This window comes from Lactuca saligna, chromosome 2 (assembly GCF_052625555.1).
Source record: "Lactuca saligna cultivar CGN05327 chromosome 2, ASM5262555v1, whole genome shotgun sequence".
Classification (NCBI taxonomy): Eukaryota; Viridiplantae; Streptophyta; class Magnoliopsida; order Asterales; family Asteraceae; genus Lactuca; species Lactuca saligna.
Window position 1 is genome coordinate 181,846,431 of NC_136418.1, and position 22,070 is coordinate 181,868,500.

Consider the following 22,070-nt stretch of genomic DNA (forward strand, 5'->3'; position numbering starts at 1 on the left):
GCCGTGTAAACTTCTGAGAAAGCCAAAAAAACTTGATTTTTTTTCACTTTTTGAAAATGCAACCCGCTAAACCTCTACTGCCCGAAAAATGATTTTTAACCCCTTTTTTTTTTTTTTTTTTTTTAGCATGAAAAACAACTTGGAAGTTTGAAAACAAAGAAAATACAATGAAAATATACTAAATGACAAAAATACCCCCGGGTTGCCTCCCGGTTAGCCGCCCCTTTTTAATGTCGTTGGCTCGACTTGGACCCCAACTATTTGTCAATTTTCATACTTTGGATCCATTACTTCCTCCACCTCTTCATTCTTGACTTGAAATCCTTCATAATAAGGCTTCAAACGGTGACCATTTACCTTAAAAATCTTCCCGGTTTTCTCACTTGTGATTTCTATTGCACCATGCTCAAAAACATTAGTGACAACAAATGGTCCCACCCAACAGGACCTTAATTTACCAGGAATCAATTTAAAGCGCGAATGGTAAAGTAGTACCTTTTGACCTTTGTGAAATACCTTGCGTGTAATCATCTTGTCATGGAATGCTCTAGTCTTTTCCTTATAAAGAACCTCATTCTCATACGCTTCATTGCGGATTTCTTCCAATTCTTGTATGTCCAGCTTCATCTTCTTTCCCGATTCACTTAAATCCATGTTGAACTACTTGACTGCCCAATATGCCCTATGTTCCAACTCAACGGGTAATCGACACGGCTTTCCATAAACAATACGATATGGCGACATTCCAATTGGAGTTTTGTATGCAGTGCGGTACGCCCATAAAGCATCATCAAGGCGTGTACTCCAATCTTTCCTTGTTGTATTCACGGTTTTCTCCAAAATGCCCTTGATTTGTCGATTGCTCACCTCAGCTTGTCCATTTGTTTGTGGGTGGTATGTTGTGGAAACTTTATGAGTGACACCATATTTCTTCAAAACACTCCCGAGTATACGATTACAAAAATGTGTACCACGATCACTGATTAAGGCCTTTGGAACACCAAATCTGGAAAAAATGTTAGCCTTCAAGAAATCTATCACAACTTTTGAATCGTTAGTACGGGTAGCCTTTGCTTCCACCCACTTGGAAACATAGTCCACAGCCAAAAGAATATAAATAAAACCCGAAGATGATGGAAAAGGTCCCATAAAATCAATGCCCCAAACATAAAAAATTTCACAAACTAATATGGGGTTTAAAGGCATTTGATTCTTTGAGCTTAAAGAGCCCATTCGTTGACATCTATCACAGCTTGAGCAAAAAACATAAGAGTCATGGAAGATACTTGGCCAGTAAAATCCACTCTCTAAAACTTTTCTTGCAGTCCTTTGAGGACCAAAATGTCCTCCACAAGCATAAGAGTGACAAAATGTTAAGATAGAAGCTACCTCATATTGATCCACACATCGTCTAATCATTTGGTCAGCACAATATTTCCACAAATATGGCGCATCCCAAACATACCTCTTGGCTTCTTTCTTGATCTTGTCTTTTTGCCATCGAGTTAAATCTGGTGGAAATTGATTTGTGACAATGTAGTTCACAATATCGGCATACCACGGGGCAACTTTTGCTGAAAACAGATTTTCATCGGGAAATGCATCATGAATGGGAGTTGAATCTTCGGGAGAAACAATCCTGCTAAGATGATCAGCTACAAGATTTGACTTTCCGCTCTTGTCTTTGATTTCAATTTCAAACTCTTGCAAGAGTAATACCCATCGAATGAGTCTAGGCTTCGAATCTTTCTTTGCAAGTAAATACCTAATAGTTGCATGATCAGAATAAACAATGACTTTAGAACCTAGCAGATATTGACGAAATTTGTCTAAAGCAAAGACAATAGATAACAATTCTTTTTCAGTTGTTGAATAATTGGCTTGTGCACTATCAAGTGTTTTTGAAGCATAATAAATGACATTAGGAACACAGTCTTTTCTTTGCCCTAACACTGCACCAACTGCGTGATTACTGGCATCACACATGATTTCAAAAGGCAAACTCCAATCCGGTGATTGAAGTATTGGTGTTGTGATCAACAACTCTTTCAACTGATCAAAAGCTTGCTTGCACTGTTTAGAAAACTCGAATTCTGCATCTTTTTGTAGGAGCTCACACATGGGACGAGATATCTTGGAAAAATCTTTAATAAACCTTCTATAAAATCCTGCATGACCAAGAAATGAGCGCACCTCACGAACACAAGTGGGATAAGGTAAAGATTTTATGACATCTATTTTTGCTTTGTCCACTTCTAGACCCTTAGAAGACACAATATGACCTAGTATGAGACCTTTGTCAACCATAAAATGACACTTTTCATAATTCAAAACAAGATTGGTTTCAATACATCTTTGCAAAATCTTTTTCAAATTTCCCAAACATTAATGAAAAGAATTACCATAAACGGTGAAGTCATCCATAAAAACTTCAATGATTTCCTCAACAAATTCCGAAAAAATACTTACCATGCACCTTTGAAAAGTGGCTGGAGCATTGCAAAGCCCAAAAGGCATTCGTCTATATGCAAATGTTCCGAAAGGACATGTGAAAGTAGTTTTTTCTTGGTCCTCAGGTGCAACGGGTATTTGATGGAAACCGGAATATCCATCCAAGCAACAATAATGTGTTTTTCCCGCTAACCTTTCCAACATTTGATCAATGAAGGGAAGTGGGAAATGGTCTTTCCGGGTTGAGGAATTGAGCCGTCGATAATCAATGCAAACTCTCCACCCGTTTTGCACACGGGTGGGGACTAATTCACCTTGGTCATTCTTTGTAACGGTAATACCTGTCTTCTTCGGCACGACTTGGACCGGACTTACCCACTTACTATCTGATATAGGGTAAATCATTCCCGCATTCAACAACTTCAAAATCTCTTTTTTCACAACCTCCATCATTGGAGGATTCAGACGCCTTTGAGCTTCTCGGGAAGGCTTGTAATCTTCTTCCATAAGGATTTTATGCATGCAAAGCGAAGGACTTAGCCCTTTGATGTCGGCTATAGTCCACCCAATTGCTTCCTTATATTCCTTCAAGGTGGTGACAAGTTCTTCCTCTTCTTTTGTTGACAACTTGGTGGAAATGATCACTGGTAGAGTTTCCTTATCTCCAAGATATGCATACTTGAGATGCTCGGGTAAAGTTTTTAGCTCCAATTCCGGTGCCTGCACAATAGAGGGAACAAGTTTCTCATTAGACATTGGTATTTTCAGCTTTTGAACATCAAACCTCATTTTCTTCTTCTCATCCATACAAGACACAACCTCCATAATCTCTTTGTCAATTGTAAATTTATTGGCAAGTTTTTCCACTCTTTCCTTTTGAAGATTCTTGTCTAAAATAAGAGCTAACACATCAAGATTAGACAGATCAAAACACTCCTCTGTCAATGGTTCAATGACATCCACAAAATTCAAAGATGAAATATCACTTGGATATCTCATAGCGTCATAAATATTGAAATTTATCACCTCCCCATCAAATTCCATGGACAATGTACCATCATAAACATCAATTTTCGTCCTGGCTATTTTCAAAAAGGGTCTTCCTAGGATAATTGAACTCAAATTCGGTGAATCATCATCATCCATATCAAGTACATAAAAATCTGCTGGAAATACTAGTTCATTCACTTGGACTAACACATCTTCTAACACACCTTTGGGATGTACTAAAGATCTATCAGCCAATTGAATGATTACCCCGGTCTTCTTCAATGTGCCAATATTTAATGTTTTAAAGATGGAATATGGCAAAACATTGATAGAAGCTCCAAGGTCTAGCATAGCTCGTGGAACATGAAGATTACCTAATTTGCAAGGAACCGTAAAAACACCCGGATCCTTACATTTTTTAGGTAATCTTTTTTGTAACACTGCAGACACATTTTCCCCTACTTTAACAGTTTCATTCCCTTTCAACTTTTTCTTGGATGTACATAATTCCTTAAGGAATTTTGCATACCTAGGGACTTGTTTGATGGAATCAAGAAGAGGGATATTTACCTCTACCTTCCTGAACATCTCCATGATTTCATTGTCTTCTCTTTCACGCTTTGACTTGCTTAATCTTGAGGGAAACGGAGGAAGAGTGACTTTTACTTCAATAGGAGCTTGCTTGGAAGGGGTTTTTGACTTCTCTTCTTCTTTCTCTAACTCCATCTCTTCTTCTTCTTCAATCATTTTAGGACCTTCATATTCTTTACCATTTCTCAAAGTGATGGCACATGCACTATGTTTTGGATTCTTCTCAGTTTGCGCGGGTAGTTTGCCTTGTGACTCCAATTTACTCACAGATGTGGCGAGTTGAGTCATTTGTTGCTCCAAAGTCTTGATGCTTGCTTTGGTCTCATTTTGAAATGTTTGAGTACTTGTGGCTAAACTCTTAACAATGTCTTCCAAAGACATTCCCGATCCGCTTGAACTACTTCCTTGATGCATGTTTTGAGGTTGATATTGAGATTGATGAGGAGGTTGAGTTGGTTGGAAATGTGGTTGATAATTTTGTTGATGGTGCATTTGATTTTGAAATGGGGGTCTTGGTTGATAAGGTGGTGGTCTAGGCTGAAAATTGGTATTAGGTTGGTGCCAATTTGGATTGCTTCTTGGCTGGAAGTTTCCTTGTTATTGACTTGAAAATCCCATAGCTTGAACTGGCTCTACATCTTCTTGTAACATGGGGCACATATCAGTGGGATGTCCAACTTGTGTACAAATGCCACAAGGTCTGACTATTGGTGGTTGCACGCCCTTATCTTTTGCAAGCATCATTACTACCTTAGTCAACTCAGAAAGTTGACTTTCAATTTTTGGAGTAGAAATTTCTTTCACCCCCTTGGTGCATCACTATACCACTCTTCTTCTTGGACTGTATGCTTGGACTCTTCTGCCATGTTTTTTATAAGAACTCTGATTTCTGTTGGAGTCTTATCAGCTATAGATCCACCACTTGATGCATTGAGCAATCTCCTATCCCAAGATGACATTCCTTCACAAAAATACTGCAGCAACTGATATTCTGTAATCCCATGTTGTGGACATCTTGAGCACAATTTCTTGAACCGTTCCCAATAAGTATGCAAGGCTTCTCTCTTTTGTTGCTTGATGCCAATTATCTCTCTACGTAAAGCTGAAGCTCTCATTTCGGGAAAATATTTATCCAGAAACATCCTTGCAAGTTCATTCCATGTTGTGACTGACCCCGGTGGTAAGTCATACAACCACTCCTTGGCTGAATCTTGTAAAGCAAAGGGGAATGCCCTTAACTTGATTTGATCTTCTGTGACTTCATGTGGCTTCATACCCACACAAACAACATGAAATTCCTTAAGGAATTTATGTGGGTCTTCATTCTCAAGACCACGGAATGAGGGTAACAAATGGATGAGTCCAGACTTGAGTTCAAAGTTGATTGCTGCAGGGTAATTTATGCACAAAGGTTGTTGGGTGACATCTTGAGTAGCCCATTGTCTAAAGGTTTGTTCACGTAGTGGATGTGGAGGATTTTGATGTCCTTCATGGTTGTCTGCCATGGTAGGAGTAGGTGAAGATGGTGGGGTGATACTTTTGGATGTTGGAGAGGATGTAGTTGATGGATTTGATGAAGAAGCTCTGGATTGTTGTTGTTTCTTTAAAAGTCTGGCTTGCTTCCTTCTCTGTTTAGCAGATTTCTCTATTTCCAAATCAACTGGTAAAGGTGTACCTGTGCGAAAAGATCTTGGCATAAACAATTAGTACTACCGTATCCCCGGCAACGGCGCCAATTTGTTTGGGTGTCAAACCAACAAATGATGGGATAAAATAATATTAATATAACTCAAATCACTGCTATTTCTAATACTAAAGATAGTATAGAGTAAGCAGGGTCGGTCCACAGAGATACGGGACTTTTCATCTTGCCATATTTTCACACATAATACAAGTAATATTTAAATGGGGGTTTGTATTTAAACTTGAATTAAACTTCATAAATAAGAAAGATTGAAAACAAACGCAGTAAAAGAAGTACATTTCCGATTCTGACTCTTATATATGTATTATGTTGAAAGATGTAATATGATTATAACTCATGTTCAATCTAGGTTAGTAAGTTGGATATTAATAAACTCTAATATCCAAATTGGCAAAAGTATTCTATTCAAAATAAGCTCTTTAAATAAAATTTCATTTATTTGATTCAACCCAAATAAGCTCTTGCATTAAATCATTAAATGACATTAAGTTCTTGCACTAATTACCAACAATGTTTAACATTCCTCTTAAGCTTGGGAATATAAACATTTAATCTTTGATTGCACTAATTTTGATCTAATTACAACCAAATAAGTGAGTGTTACTAACATCAAATCATAAAACATATACGAATTTCATGATTTGATTAACTAGATTGAATAGAACCCTAGTTCATTGATCAAGTGAAAAAGAGAACTAATCAAACACATGATTAAGATCAAATCAAAGATTACTAGATGTTAAACATAAGTCAAATTCAAGTTACAATCTAACAACACATACTTAAGAATTCAGATTCGGAAATGATAATAAAATCAACCACACATATCTAGGTTGGACTACAAATCAAACAAGTTTAAACTTCAAATTGACTTACAAAAAGAAATTAAAGTGTTTTCCAAGTGTTAATCTACTTGCAAAAGCTCTGAAAATCTTCTCTTCTCCTCCCAAAATCCGACCTAACTTCCATAAAAACCGATTGTCTCAATTATAAGAAGACAAAACCACTTTAAAACTGCCGAGACGTTTACACGGCCCGTGTAAATCAAAGGGTTCCATTTACACGGCCGTGTAAACAAGAAAAGTAGAATGCTTAAGTCTTCCAGATCTTCGAAGTAGAATGTCCTTGCATATACGTTTACACGGCCCGTGTAAATCAAAGGCATAAATTTACACGGCCGTGTAAACTCCTGTGAAACCAAATTCTTCATTTCTTCATTCTCTCTCTTCAAAGCTCCAAAACTTCTATAACTTTGTATCCAACTCTTGATAACTTCCTCCAACAAGATCCAACCTTCATAAGTCCCTGAAATATTCTAAAAGCGTGTGAATGGAATTGCATCATGAAAAATCCCGAAATTATACAAAATGCATGAGTCTAAACCTAAATGTAATGCACTTTTATGAACTAAAACTATAAAAAATGAATGCATGAAATGCACCTAACACAACCCCAGGAAGCTCCGAATCTCGGATGGAGACTTCGGGACCTCCCACTGCATCACGGCCTCTATCTTGGCTGGATCTACCAAAATACCCTTCTGGTTGACGAGATGACCAAGAAACTGCACCTCGCGCAACCAGAACTCACACTTGGAGAACTTTACGAAAAGTCTCTCCCTCCTCAAGGTCTCCAACACCTCCCGCAGGTGCTCCTCGTGCTGCCCCTGTGTCTTGGAATATACCAAGATATCGTCTATGAATACTATCACTGACCGATCCAGCATCGGCCTGCACACGCGGTTCATGAGGTCCATGAACGCGGCTGGGGCATTGGTGAGCCCAAATGGCATCACCACGAACTCATAATGACCATACCGGGTCCTGAAAGCAGTCTTCTGTACATCCTCATCTCTAACCCTCATCTGATGATAACCGGAGCGTAGATCGATCTTGGAGAACCAAGACGCTCCCTGAAGCTGATCAAACAAGTCATCTATCCTCAGAAGTGGGTAACGGTTCTTCACCGTTACCTTGTTCAACTCCTGATAATCAATGCACATACGATGCGACCCATCCTTCTTCCTCACAAACAGGATCGGCGCTCCCCAAGGCGAACTGCTCGGCCGAATGAAACCCTTGTCTAACAGCTCCTGTAGCTGTGTAGACAACTCCTGCATCTCAGGGGGAGCTAATCGATACGGTGCTTTGGCTATCAGAGCCGCACCAGGAACTAGGTCGATCCTGAACTCAACCTGCCTCTCAGGAGGTATCCCCGGCAAATCCTCAGGAAACACATCTGGGTATTCCCGAACAATAGGAACATCATCAATCGTCGACTTGCCCTTCTCCCGGGCATCCAAGACGTAAGCTACAAAACCGGCGCAACCCTGCTGAACATAGCGCCTCGCCCTTGCGGCGGAACAAAAGGTCGGTCCTCGCTGGGGCCTCTCGCCCTGAATCACTATCTCTCCCCCACTGGGAGTGCGAACCCTCACTAGCTGAAGCTCACAATCAATCACCCCCCATTGGGGCTTAGCCAATCCATGCCCACAATAACTTTATTCCCTCGCAGGGGAATAGGAACCAGGTCCACTGAAAACTGCTCATCAAATATCTGAAGGGAACACCCTCTATGTACTCTGCCGACCCTCACGGTCCTATCATCTGCTATCTCAACCTCTAATGGACAATCCAGCTCCCCTAGAGCTCTGCTAAATCTCTTGCTAAGCGCAAGCGATACGAATGATCGGGTAGCCCCCGAATCGAACAATACCAAAGCAGAAATGCCGTTCACCGAGAACGACCCCGTCACCACATCAGGAGTCGCTCGCGCCTCCTCTGCTGTCATCTGAAACGCCCTACTCTTCGCCACTGGCGCATCAGATCGGCCCTGCCGGCCATCTGTAATCCTCAAGGTGGCAGGGGCAGGTGCAACCACCTTCCCTGCTGCAGCTAAACTGGGACACTGGGACTTTTTATGTCCCCTCTGATTGCACTGAAAGCAAATCAGATCTGATGCTGTAACCGTAGTAGCAGGGGCCGTACAATCCCTACTCAAATGCCCAATCCGACCGCACTTGTAGCAGCCAGAACTCCCTGCCTTACACGCCCCCTCGTGCAATCTCCCACACTTGCCACACCGACTGTGGCTCTGCTGACTCCTGGACCTGTGATCTGAAACCTTGGGCTTTTTGCCCAAACTGCCTGAACCCGAAACCGCCTCCGGTTTCCTCTTCTTCTCCATCTCAAGATCAATCTCCCTCTCCCGAGCTCTAGCAATCATGTCGTCCAGCGTTTTACAACTGGACCAGCTCACAAACATGCGGATATCACTCCGCAACATCTCATGATAACGGACCTTCTTCATCTCCTCATCGGCTGCATACTGAGGAACAAGAAGAGCCCTCTCCTTGAACTTGGCGGTGATCTCCGCCACTGTCTCTGTAGTCTGGGTAAGGTCCTGAAACTCCCTAGCTAACTGCTGCACCTCAATGACCGGTGCAAACTCCGCCCTGAACCTGGTAGAGAAATCAGCCCAGGTCATGGCATCCAATGCCGCATCATCCCCGATGGCATGTCCAACCTCCTCCCACTAATCCCGTGCTCTGTCCTTCAGAAGACAGGACGCCAATCTGACCTTGTCCCCCTCAGGACACCTGCTAGTGCGGAAAGCGTTGGCCACATCCGCCAACCATCTGGTACTCACTATGGGGTCCCGCGCCCCATGATAATCTGGAGCTCCGCATGCCCTGAACTCCCTGAACGTAAGTGTGCGCGACCCCATCATGGCCGCCATCTCAGCACGGAAAATACCCAATCTCTCATCCATCAGCTCTAAAATACCCTCCTTGATCGAACCGAAGATCACAGGAGTCTGCTCCAGTATGATGCGGGTAACCTCAGAAGAAAGGAACTCTCTGGTCTGCTCATCCATCTGCCCGACCTCCGGGCCCGATCCCGATCCTGATCCCCCTCCGGCATCTGAGCTGCCGACTGCTGGTCTCGGGCGCAAAACTACCATTCTGAAACATATCATAACAACATCAGAACACTGAAATATCTCAAGGGATCGTGATACTACTACTAGCTTCCTGGTCTTGTCTTGGCCTTCCTTGATTCGAGTATGGATCCTCTGCTTTCAGTAGTACGGGCCCATACTACCTTCCACATCTATCCGTACTTTCCTCAAGAACTGCCTTGACTCCACCAAGTCGCTTCTACTACTGCCACTCTCTGCTACTCTCATCCTAGGCTTGCCCTAGGGAAACCTCAGGCTCAACACGACTGGTCCTCAGCTGCTGAAGGTCTCTTCATAATGCCAATTAGCCACCACCTAAACACCATCACATGTGATGAGGATCAGATAATCCTTCAAGTAAAAGACCCGTCCTTATAACGGTTGGACTCAAACAAGAGCTGCGCAATAGGGCCAGTTCCAGCACTCTGAGATTATTCAACCCTGACCACATGTGGTGTGACGTGTTCACCTAATGGCTAACTCCCATCACTCAGAACCCCACAAAGCACGAAGCAAGCAACATTCGGACAAGGAAAACAGACTCAAGCAAAACTATCCTCGTAACAAGAAACTGCACTAGCATAGGATGCTAAGCTCCCACTATCAGGCATAACCTAATCAGGCTATCCTACTGCTGTCTACTCAATTCTAGCATGTAATATTCATAAAGCTGTAACATATAAAGCAGGCACATAAGGCATTCTCCTAGATCCTTAGTCCTATACTAGCATGTTGTTCTACTGAAACTGAAACTGAACAAATAACTTGTATGGGTAATTTGGGAGTACTTACTTGAGCTCGGCTGATCGCATGCACACACCTCTATCTCGTTAAAAATTTCTTTCTTTCTAGATGCTTTCAAAATTCTTTTTAGAAGATGTTTTTCTTTTAAAAATAAAAATCTTTTATTTCCCCTTAGTTTGAGTTCAGATGCACCCGGAAGTGTATCCGAATCCCTCAAACCAGGGCTCTGATACGAACTTGAAACGACCCAAAAATACGACCCAAAAATTTTGTTTTTCAATATAATCAAAACCATAATCTGAGTATCATAACATAAAAACATACGCGATGTATCCCAGTCATAATAAAAATACTGTGCGGAAAACTGTATCATACTATATCAAATCAAAACAACTAAAACAATCCCCAGGATAAAAGCTAAGTTGTGGTGTGTGCGATGCTATCACCCCGAGCTCTTCCCTTTGCTTGCGGAAGTACCTGAAACCAAAACTGAAACTGTAAGCACGAAGCTTAGTGAGCTCCCCCAAACTACCACATACCATACAATAACATATAAACACATATTGGGCCTAGCCCACTGCATCGGGCCGAAGCCCGGAAACTGCATCGGACCGAAGTCCGGAACTGACTGGGACCTTGTCCCGTGCATCGGACCGAAGTACGGAACTAACTGCATCGGACCGAAGTCCGGAACCGACTGGGACCTTGTCCCCTGCATCGGACCGAAGTCCGGAACTGACTGACTGAACATGGCCAAGCATAACACATCATCTAGCATGAACACAAACACTGCATACTACATCGGGCCGTAGCCCGGAACACATAACACTTAACACATAAAACATAGCATACAAATCCTGTCTGAGCCACGAAGGCATCAAACATACTAGCTACTGCATCGGACCTAAGTCCGGAAACTACTGCTAACTGAACGGGCCGACATTGTGGCCTTAGACCCGTCCCTACTGGAAGGAAACTCACCTCGTAAACTGGCTGCTGAGTGTGTGGCTCTGGAAGCTAACTGCTGCTACTCCTGTATCTCCCCGGCTACAAGCCCATAAACACACTCAATCAAATACTAAACACTACACTTGGGTAAAATGACTCTTTTACCCTTGGTCAAAGTCACTCTCATTTGGACTGACTCGCCGAGTTGGGCCACCCAACTCGCCGAGTCCTACTCTCACTTTTCAATCCTACTCACTGCTACTCGTTGAGTATGGCATCGACTCGACGAGTACCCTCTTGATCCAAGAACTCAGACAATCTTCATCCGACTCGCCGAGTCGTATGAACATACTCGACGAGTTGTTCTTGATCTTAAGAAGATTGCCTTGGACTCGCCGAGTTGTATGAACAACTCGCCGAGTCCCTCCATTACTGAGTCTACCCTCAACTCGCTGAGTCCACTCTCTAACTCAATGGTTCCACTCAACACTGCTAAAAAGGAAGGAATCGGGGACTCGCGACTCGACTCGCCGAGTCGTTCTTCCCGACTCGCCGAGTTGCCGCCATGCAACTGTTTTTCACTCGATTTTGCTTGAATCCAAAACATACAAATGATAGATCTGAGTCCAATAAGCTGGTTTACCACGTAAAGTTTCCAACTTTACGTGTACAAACACATAAACAAGGGAAATAAGGCTAAAAGATGCATAAAAGGGATAGATCTAGGGTTAATATGAAAAGTATCCTCATAAAGGCAATAGATCTGGACTATGGGACTTCTCAATGAATAGATCCAAGGATCTTGGCACTCCACCTCTTCTCCTTGCTCCTTTCTTCTTCTCCTTCTTCAAGCCTTCACAAAATCACACAAATCACTTACAAACTCTCAAAGATGAACTAGGGTTTTTCTCACAGCTTTAGAGGGTGAAGGAGGCAAGAATGGGGCTATAAGGTGACTTAAATAGTGGGCAACCCGGGGATTTAGGGTTTCACCCAGACGGATGGACTCGCCGAGTCCGGGATATGGACTCGCCGAGTCCCCAGCTCACGCGTGCTCGAAGTCGCGACCCTACTCGGCGAGTCAGGCTATGAACTCGCCGAGTCCATCTTGCAAAACTTTAAAACAATTACTAATGAATTAACATACCGGGAACGGGTCGTTACAGGTAGCCATTGCCTTAATCTCCGCATAAGGTGATGTAAGACACTCTTTGAGCAACATCCGAACCTCACAAAATTTTGGGAAAAAAATAGCAGTTGGATATTTTACTCCATAAAATATCTCAATCACACTGTAAAACAATTTGAGTTTTTCACACATCACTTTTTGCAAAAGCCAATCTTGATCACTAGGTTCTTGTTTGTAGTTTTTATCAGTGTGTACAAGGTGATTGAAAACCTCCTTGTACAGAATTGCACTCATAAGCATGAGATAATTGGAAATTTAATTGGTTTTACAATCCAAAACTAACTTTTTTTTACTTGAAACGGACAATCCATCTTTCGATTCCTCAAAAGTTTCCACTTTCTTTGGAGTGGCAGTCCAATAAACAAGACTCTCACAAATAGACTCTACCCCACTTTGAATTGCTTTTAATCCTTGTTGAACAATCAAGTTCAAGATATGTGCACACCATTTCATTTGAAGAAATTCCTTATCCCTAGTCTATTTACTGTACCTAAAACAATATTTTTTTTCAATTAAAAATGACATGTTGATGTGGCATTGCAATGTTAGCCCATGTTAACAAAATAAATCTTATTCAATGCCATAGCACACCACATACATGGTAATGGTTGCCAACTAAACCTTCATAAAGATAAATATGACATAAACCAGACATTAATCAACATAAATTTCAATTTAAGTTAATGGGAGTGGTAACATTCATAACACCTTGAAATGTTAGTTTTTTGAGTGACACCTCATTTTTTTTCTTCCATTTATCACATAATCTTAATATTTGGTAAGGAGTGGTAACACTCCTAACACTCTATTTTTTTTTTCTTTTTTTAATTTAATTTAATTACTTTATTTTACTAAACAAACATTTTTTTTAATATTACACAAACTGTAACATTCGAAATCTTGAAGAGGAATTGTTGAGAAAACCCCTAATTCTAGGTCAACTCGACGAGTTGGAGGGATCAACTTGTCGTGTTGAAGATGGATGGATCGTGAGAGTTTAATGAATCAACTTGACGAGTTGGGGAGCCTCAACTCGGCGAGTTGGTAGCTGGGAAGAAAACCCAAATTTTTAGGGTCTTGCATACTGTAACGCCCGTAGATCAGGGCTAGTCAATTTAGAGACAATAAGCGTTAAAAATGACTTTTTGATAGAAGATTATTTAGGATGAATAATCCTAACTAAGTTTTAGTATATGTTACACGGTTTCCGTGCATATAAAGAACGCCAAAATCCGAGTTATAACGAAGAAGTTATGACTTGTTAAAGTTTCGCGACAGAACCGGCACAACGCTGAATGACGTAAAAAGTGAATTTACGTTAGAGTGATATTTAGCCTTAGCGATCTAAATGAGAATCGAAGATCTCGTTGTTAGTAGCGAAACGACGAAAAGTTAGGCAAGAACGGACGTCGGACGAAGAAGTTATGAATTTATAACGAAAATTTCTGTTCCGACCTATTAAAAATAAATAATAAAAAATAAAAGTCAAAATTATCCGACGGAGTCTAAACGAAAGTCGAAGAGCGTAGTCTCACCTACGCGTGGATATAAAGAACGTCGAAAACGGAGTTCGTATGAAGAAGATATGAATTTTCGAAGTTTATTAATTAATTAATAATTAAATTTAATTATTAAATCCCGGTATTATCCGAAGGTGAGTCATCGGACTCATCCGAGGTACGCCCCGCGTACAGCGAAGCATGACGACCTTCGCACTCGAGTTCTTCGGATGATGCATGCAGTGACGAATTCGGACGCGTACGCCCCGCGTACTCCGAGGCTCCAGCCTCCTATAAATAGGATGCGAGGGCAGCCGGTTCTTTTGTTCATTTTCTCTCTTCTCTTTCCCGTTTTGCATCGATTTGCGTGCCAGAAATACCCCGAAGCCTCGGTATTATTCTCGAGCCCCGAAGCAAGTCCCGAGATCCCGAAGATCCCGAGAAGTGCGGTTCCCGAGCCGAAGCTCTGCCCGTGAGAAGTTCGATTTTTGTGGAGATCTTCCAGATCTACCGAAGAATACTACTTCTGCAAGTCGTAGTGCTGTCCGATCATCTTCTGATCAAGTGAGTGTATACTACCTTTCATAAACACGATAATAATACAAGTATGGTTTGAGTGTATTAAGTTTATTGTTGTTTATATGTGTGAGTGTGTAGTTACTTTCTTCTAACACATAAATATGACGTATTTGCTATGAAATACGTGCTATGTGTTTATATGTTATTTGTCTATTTGAGATGGGCATGGAAATTGGAGTTTTATACAGGTGTTAAATGATTTAAATTGTGTAAGTATTTATATCTACAAAATTGTTGGGTAGAATATAGGTAGATGGAATAGTTGGTGACTATGGAGTTAGCGCCTATTGTATAAACCTTGGCGACGATGTGACTTCGTGCCTATTTGATGAACCTTGGCGACTATGGAGTTAGCGCATGTTGAGTAAACTTTGGCGACTATGGAGTTAGCACCAGATAACTATGGATTTAGTACTTGATAAATAAGCTTTGGCAGCAATGGAATTCATGCCAAATTCCTTACGAATAAATGAATGAATGATAGTTGGTTCTTAGGGTAAAACCTTAAGAAGATAATGGGGATGGGTAATTGGGTTGATTGTTTGCTGATTACATATAATAATTATATTATTGTGGGTTGAGAACCTTATATGCTCACCAGACTCCCAAGCCTGACCCACTCAGTTTTCTTTTCATTACAGGTAATGACACAAGGGTATAAGTTGGTGGACTTGACGATAGATTTTAGATTATAGATCAGTAGTTGAATAACTATTGTAAGGTCTATTTTATATTGTTTATGCTTTTGGTCTGTAACGAACATGACATCCCGAGTTTTTATTATTTAATGAAAATACATTCTTTTCGAGAAATGTTTTGATAAATGGTTATCATATTTTATTTTGGGAACAAATTCCGCAACCGTTTTCTTTAAACGATCACTCTGATTTATAAAAAAAAAAAGCATAAACAAATCGGTCTTTTCTGGCCGTGAAATTGGGGATGTCACACATACTATTTAAAGTCCTTAAGTCTTTCTTCTTGCCTCCTTATTAGCCTCCATTGTTGTCTAAACCCAAAAACGAGTTGTAGCCTTTATTGTCAAGTTTTTGGAGCGTTGTAACGAAGTTTAGTGTTCTTTGTGCATTGTGAAGGAATTAGAAGATCTTGATGTTTCTAGCTTGGAGAATGAAGTCTTAGATCCAAAATCACTCCATTTATTGCAGTCACTTTTAAGGTATAAAGTTCATACCTTTACTTATGGATGATTAGATCTCCTTATTTTGGTTTTTGTTGTGTCTTTGCCTCTTTTGGGGGATGATGATGGAGTAAAGTCATTTTAGGGGTTGTTCCTTCAGATCTAAGTTGGTTTTGGTACCCTTGAGCTTAAAGGTGCAAACTTTATGAGGATTTTGGTGTTATGCATGCATTAATTCATCTATTAAGTCCATTCCAAGCTTAAGAGCTTCATTTAGACATGCATGAATGTAAAGTTGGCAACTTTATGTGGTTGTCCAGCTCAAGGAAGTCAGATCTATGTTTGGGAGTCATTTCCTCATGGATTAAGTGCTTAATGTGTTAAGATGTGGGTTTTTGGAGAACTCAATGAGTTTGTTGGATAAGCTCGGCGAGTTGGCTCGGTTTTCCCCAACATTTTCAGATCGATAGAGGAACTCGGCGAGTTTGTGGTCAACTCGACGAGTTGACTTGGTTTTTCCCAATATATGCGGTTGATGGAGAAACTCGACGAGTTGGGTCAACTTGAACCGTTGATTTGACTTTCAATTTATGTTTTTGACCAAGTTTGTCCCAATGGGTGCTTGATGGTAATCTGAATTGTAGTAAGGAAAATTATGGGCTTAGGATAAGGTCCATATGGGGTTGGGCCTTATTTGGAAAATTGGGCCATCAGTGGGCCTTTGTGGATCTTTTGGGTCTCAGTCTTGGTTCATGTGGAGTCAGGGTTAAAATGGTCATTTGTAATGCTCACAGATTTGGGCTAATCAATTTAGAGACAATAAGCATAATAAATGAGTTTTTGATGGAATATTATTTAGAATGAGTAATCTTAACCAAGTTTTAGTATATGTTACAAGGGTTTCGTACATAAAAAGAACGTCGAAACCGAAATTATAACAAAGAAGTTATGACCCGTCGAAGTTTTATGGCAAAACCAGTCCGACACCGGGAAACATAAAAAGTGAATTTACGATAAAATACTTTCTAGCCTTAGCGATCTAAACGAAAGTCATACTATATGTTAAACCGAGAGTGTGCATAAAAAGAACATCGAGAATTGATGTTTGGTCCCTAACTTTTTTTTTTTTGCACTCAGATCGTCTCTATGGTTTGATTTTGTTGCGTTTTTCGTCTCTATGGTTTGCTCAAAATTGCATGTTTGGTCCCTAACTTTATGTATGTAAAGGGCGAAAAACGCAACAAAATCAAATGACAGGGACGATCCGAGTGAAAAAAAAATTACTTTTTTTTTTTTTTTTTTTTCTATAGGGACGATTTCAGTAATTTACTCTTTCTTTTTTCTATTGTAAAAAAACAACACAGACGTTTATATACAACCAACTCCCATACTTTGTATCTAGGTCACAAACCGACACATTCCTTGCCCCAAAACAAAATATTTAAACTGCATCTCGGTTTACTTTTAGGCTGTTTGTAGAAGAAATTAGAACCAAAAGAAAAAAAATTGAATCCATGAACTGGCTTCTTTTATTGCTTTGTGTATGTATATCCGTCCACAAGGAAACAAAGAAGAAACTAATGAGACTAAGTCAATCTCAAATTCAAAATACACATCTACATGGTTAAAGTCAAACCAGCATTTGACTTTATTTACAACTGCAACCCATATTCTTTGTATTTACATCGCCAAACACACACATCCATTTTCCTTACACAAGATCTTCAAACTGCATCTTCAGACGTCACTTCCCTCTCGCTATCCAATTCCACACCTTTCAGTTTCAGTTTCAGTTCATCTGTACATATCTTTAGAGCATCATGCTTCTTGTTCAGATCATCAACTAACTCACACTTTTCCTTAAGTTCTGTTTTCAACATTTCAATAGCAGGATTCCATTTATCCTCTTCAGTCGCATGAGAATTTTTGAGCAGATCAATCTGGGTACTCAGTTCTTTGATTACATCATCTCGCTTTGATATACCAGCAAGGCTTAACTTTACTTGCTCATGCAATTTTCTTTCCCTGGCTTCCTGTGCATCTAATTTCCCAGTTAACATCGATATAACTTCCTCAATTGATTCAAGTTTCTTCACCAACTGAGTTTGGTATACAACTTTTCTAGCAAGCTCTTCTTTCAGCTTTGTAGTTTCATCGTCTGCTGTTAATAATTGCTTTCTGTACACCTCTAACACCTTTCCCGTTGTTTCAATCTTACGATTAGACTCGCTAACCATGTGTTTAAGCTCATCCATGTTAGCTTTCTCAGCTTCAAGAAGGGCATTTTCGTCTCGTAAATACTGAATCTTTTTCTTCAAGCTGAACTGTTCTTTTTCAAGAGTTGAAATCTTTTTGAGTAACGCCTCAGGTTCAGGGTCATGGACTTTGATTTCTTTCGCCTTCGATTCATCATTCTTGACTGGTGGGTTTAGATTCTTGTTGATGGACATGAAAGATTCTGACTGATTGGAATTTGATGATAACGTGAAGGAAGATTCTGTGCCTTCTCTTGTAGAAATTTGAAAACCACCTCCACTTGTGTCCAAAATAAAGTCATAACCAACAGGTGTCATGAATTCGGGTGTTTTAATCATTTGAGTAACTTGAGTAGAGGTTGAAGTAGAAGAATCAACATGCTGTGTTTTGATAGGCGTTGTAATTTTGAGGGTGTTCTTGCTCACTTCTTTAATCAAATCAACAGTTTGATCAGCCAATGCCCCATGCATGCGTGATAACTCGCTAACCAGTTTTTCCATGTTCAATTTCTTGCTATCGTAAAATTCGGCTATTATTTTGAAGAAATTTTCATCTTGTTCGATCTGGTTATGGATTTCTTTGACGCATTGCTGGAACCCTAGTTTCCCAGAAATTTGAAGATCAATTAGTATATAGATTGAAATGAACGATAACTGATTTGTATCGTGAAAGAAAGATTATGTAATGATTCAAGTTCCATAAAGATCTTACCTTCTACATTTTCTGCAAGGCATTTGGAATTTTCTGACATAATCTGACTATCCTGCCCTTGTGACTGTGATTTTGATTCTACCCCCTCCATACCCAGCGATCAACTCCGTGCAAATTCTGTTAGTCTTAAGAAGATTATTTCTCTGTATATGCTCTGTATATTGTGGCTGCAAGATGAAACAAGAATTGTTTTGAAGGCGAAGAAGAAGAAGAAAGAAATAACAGAGGTTTCGGTGGATGTAGATAAGAAATCGATTGAATAGAATTGAACCGTGTATAAATCTTGGTGTTCTATGGGTTGTTTTCTTCTACTCTGTTTTATGTTCTTGATTGACTGGATTGTTTTCAAATGATTCTTGATCATCAATTCGGAGTTAATCAAAAAGTTTGATTATCTGTAAGCTTTGCACTGAATTGAATTTGCAATCCCTGCAGATCAATATCACTGAGTGAATTCATGGAACTGGTTTTTTACAATGCAAATTCATAATGATAACGAAAATAACAACAATGAAGTGGATCACTGAAATCAGTATTAACATAATCAGGCAATCAGCATTCGATCCTTCACAACAAATGAAAATGAACATCATTGAAACCAAAATTAAGAGAGAAGAGTTGAGGATTTGATTAACCTTTCAGAAAAAAACTGAATTTAATTCGAGAGAACTGGTTTACATCTGCAATAATCAGTAATCACTGATTGGGAATATGAAAGCTCGTTCTGTTTTAGAGAAAGATTATGGAGAGATGTATAACGGGAGAAACAGGGATCCGAGCCAAAAGAAAATTCCGGAATTTAGGGAGCGAATGTTACCGCCTTTTTCCCGTTTAAATATGCGTTTCCAAATGTTAACGTGATTGGAGAAGAACTTTGATTCCAGTTTATGAAAGTATGAAACTGTAAAATGTAAAGTTGGAATTCTTTTTTTGAATATTAAGATTGATTATTTTTACATTTTGTTATAATCAGTATTTGTCAAATAAAAAAAACACTCTTCTATAAAAATGGAATGATCTAATATATAAGTAATTATATAATTATATAACTTATAACAATTTTCTTAAGCGTTTTTCTTAACCATATTAATTGGCCATATCTCTCTAGACTCGATATAAATAAGTGTCACTTATGTTGGTTTCATCACACCTTTAAAAAAAGAGAAATTAAAAAAACTCTATAATCTTGTAATATCGATTAATTTAGTATTCTTGGCTTTTTTGCATTCCCGACCACTTGTATCAGATCTCCAACTATATGCATACGCTTGTATCAATTTCTTCAGTATTCTTTTAGTACTTTATATTATGTAATCTTGATTTATCAAAAAAAAAAAATTATATATACTAGAAATGACATGTGTGAGTTGGGGTTACACGTTTCTAATTCAAAAGTGTGAAGAATATCGTTAAGAGGTTTATTTGTTATCAGTTGACGTATCTAGTGCTAGTGAATAAATGATGATAAAGATTCGAAATGGAAGCTGCCCAAGGTAAAGAATTAAGGTATGTTTTTAATTTAGAAGTACATTATTATATCAGTACTTATCTGTTATAAAAGAGGGAAACTAGAGGTTCGTTATAACCACCAATTCTCATGGGAAGTAAGTGGATTGCCTACAAATTTAGGGAAACGTTGCATTATCGTTCAATCAATACACATAAAGATACAAAAGTGATAATAATTTTGAAATCGATGCGCCACATAGCTCGGGAAAAGTACCATAAAATCATAAGAAAGTCAATTACAACGAGGAACCAATAATTACTTACATTGAGGTATGCATAGAGTTACGAAACTTGATTATCATAAAAGTAAATCAATAAATATGAAATCACATTTAGAGTTACAAGAGCAAGTGATCATATACTCTAAACTCTCGCCTTGGAAATCGAAAGCATTGTCATTTGGAGGAAGGCTAACATTAGCCAAAGCAGTCCTTGGCAGTTTACCGTCGTATTATTTCTCTATATTTGTGGCCCCGGTGGGAGTTATTGAGATTCTTGAAAAAATCGGTGACAGTTCTTATGGGATGGGTGCGACAACAAGTTTAAAATTGCTTGGGTGTCGTGGGAAAAGATTGTTAGCCCAAAGGACTTGGGGGGTCTTGGTCTTGGATCGCTCAGGGCCTTCAACATTTCAATGATTGTCAAATGGTGGTGGGCACTAAAAACAAACAAATCAGCTCTGTGGAGTAAAGTAATTACTGGTATTCATAATCTTTACAATAAACCTGCTAACGTATTATCAAAAAGAACTATTGCAGGTGTGTGGAACAATATTGCAGGGGTGATGAATGATTTATCCCAAGCTGGGATAAGCTTTCGAGACATCCTAAAGAAAAACGTGAAGAATGGCAACGATACCCTATTCTGGATGGACGCTTGGTGTGATGGTGAACCTTTAAAGGATAAACTTCCAGAACTGTATCAGCTTGAAAAGCGTAAAAGTTGCAAGGTTAGTCAACGAGTGCAAGCAGGTGGTTATTCGTCGGAATGGAGATCACCCCCTACAATGGATGAGCAGAGCCATAGCCTTCAGCTGTTGTACGAGATCATTGGTGAACATCGGCCATCTCCAGATCCAGATTCTTGGATCTGTCCTCTATCAGGTGATGGTATTTTCCTTGTTGAGGCAATTAGATCAAAACTCGATAATATTGAACCGACAACAAATTAAGTTATCATCCCATGGATTCATGAAATCCCCATAAAGGTCAATTCCTTTATCTGGAGAGCTAATGTGGGACGCATCCCGTCTTATCTGGCATTAAAAAGGAGAGGAGTTGAGATACTAAATGCATCATGCCCCCAATGTCAACTTGAAGATGAAGATGCGGAGCACATTCTCATACGATGTCCAGTGGCGAGCAATATCTGGGAATTGATATTTAAATGGTGCAACATTTCGAAACCGAAATTTCAAACCATCGGGGAACTGATTGAATTCGTAAAAACATAGGGGAGATGTCGGAGAAGGAGAAACAACCTAATCTGTGTTTGTTTTGGTGCATTATGGATATTATGGAAAACAAGATGTGAAGGCGTATTAAAAAACAAACGAACCTCCCATTTCCAGATCATTGATAGTGTTAAGTCCATCGTTTTCACTTGGCTTAGACACAGGAGAGTCAATTGTTGTTTAAATTGGGCCGAATGGTGTATTTGTCCGTTGAATTGATTGTAAACCAAACTAAATTGTAATGTTATTTTTTTTCTCACGACCTGCCTAGCAACTTGTTGGGTAGTGTTCCGTTAATAAAATTTTCCGGTTCTAAAAAATCTAACCTTTCCTAGATAAGGGTCGTG

The 22,070-nt window shown here is 39.7% G+C and overlaps 2 protein-coding genes across 2 annotated transcripts; one reads left to right on the plus strand and one right to left on the minus strand.

Annotated features, from left to right (window-relative positions):
- Positions 1 to 264: 264 nt before the first annotated feature.
- On the minus strand, positions 265 to 654 carry LOC145030469 (uncharacterized). Its single transcript, XM_078978835.1, has one exon. It carries the CDS (start codon positions 652 to 654, stop codon positions 265 to 267), a length of 390 nt encoding a protein of 129 aa, XP_078834961.1.
- Positions 655 to 20,904: 20,250 nt separating this feature from the next.
- LOC145030470 (uncharacterized) lies at positions 20,905 to 21,441 on the plus strand. Its single transcript, XM_078978836.1, has one exon. The coding sequence runs from the start codon at positions 20,905 to 20,907 to the stop codon at positions 21,439 to 21,441; it is 537 nt and encodes a 178-aa protein (XP_078834962.1).
- The last annotated feature ends 629 nt before the right edge of the window (positions 21,442 to 22,070 follow it).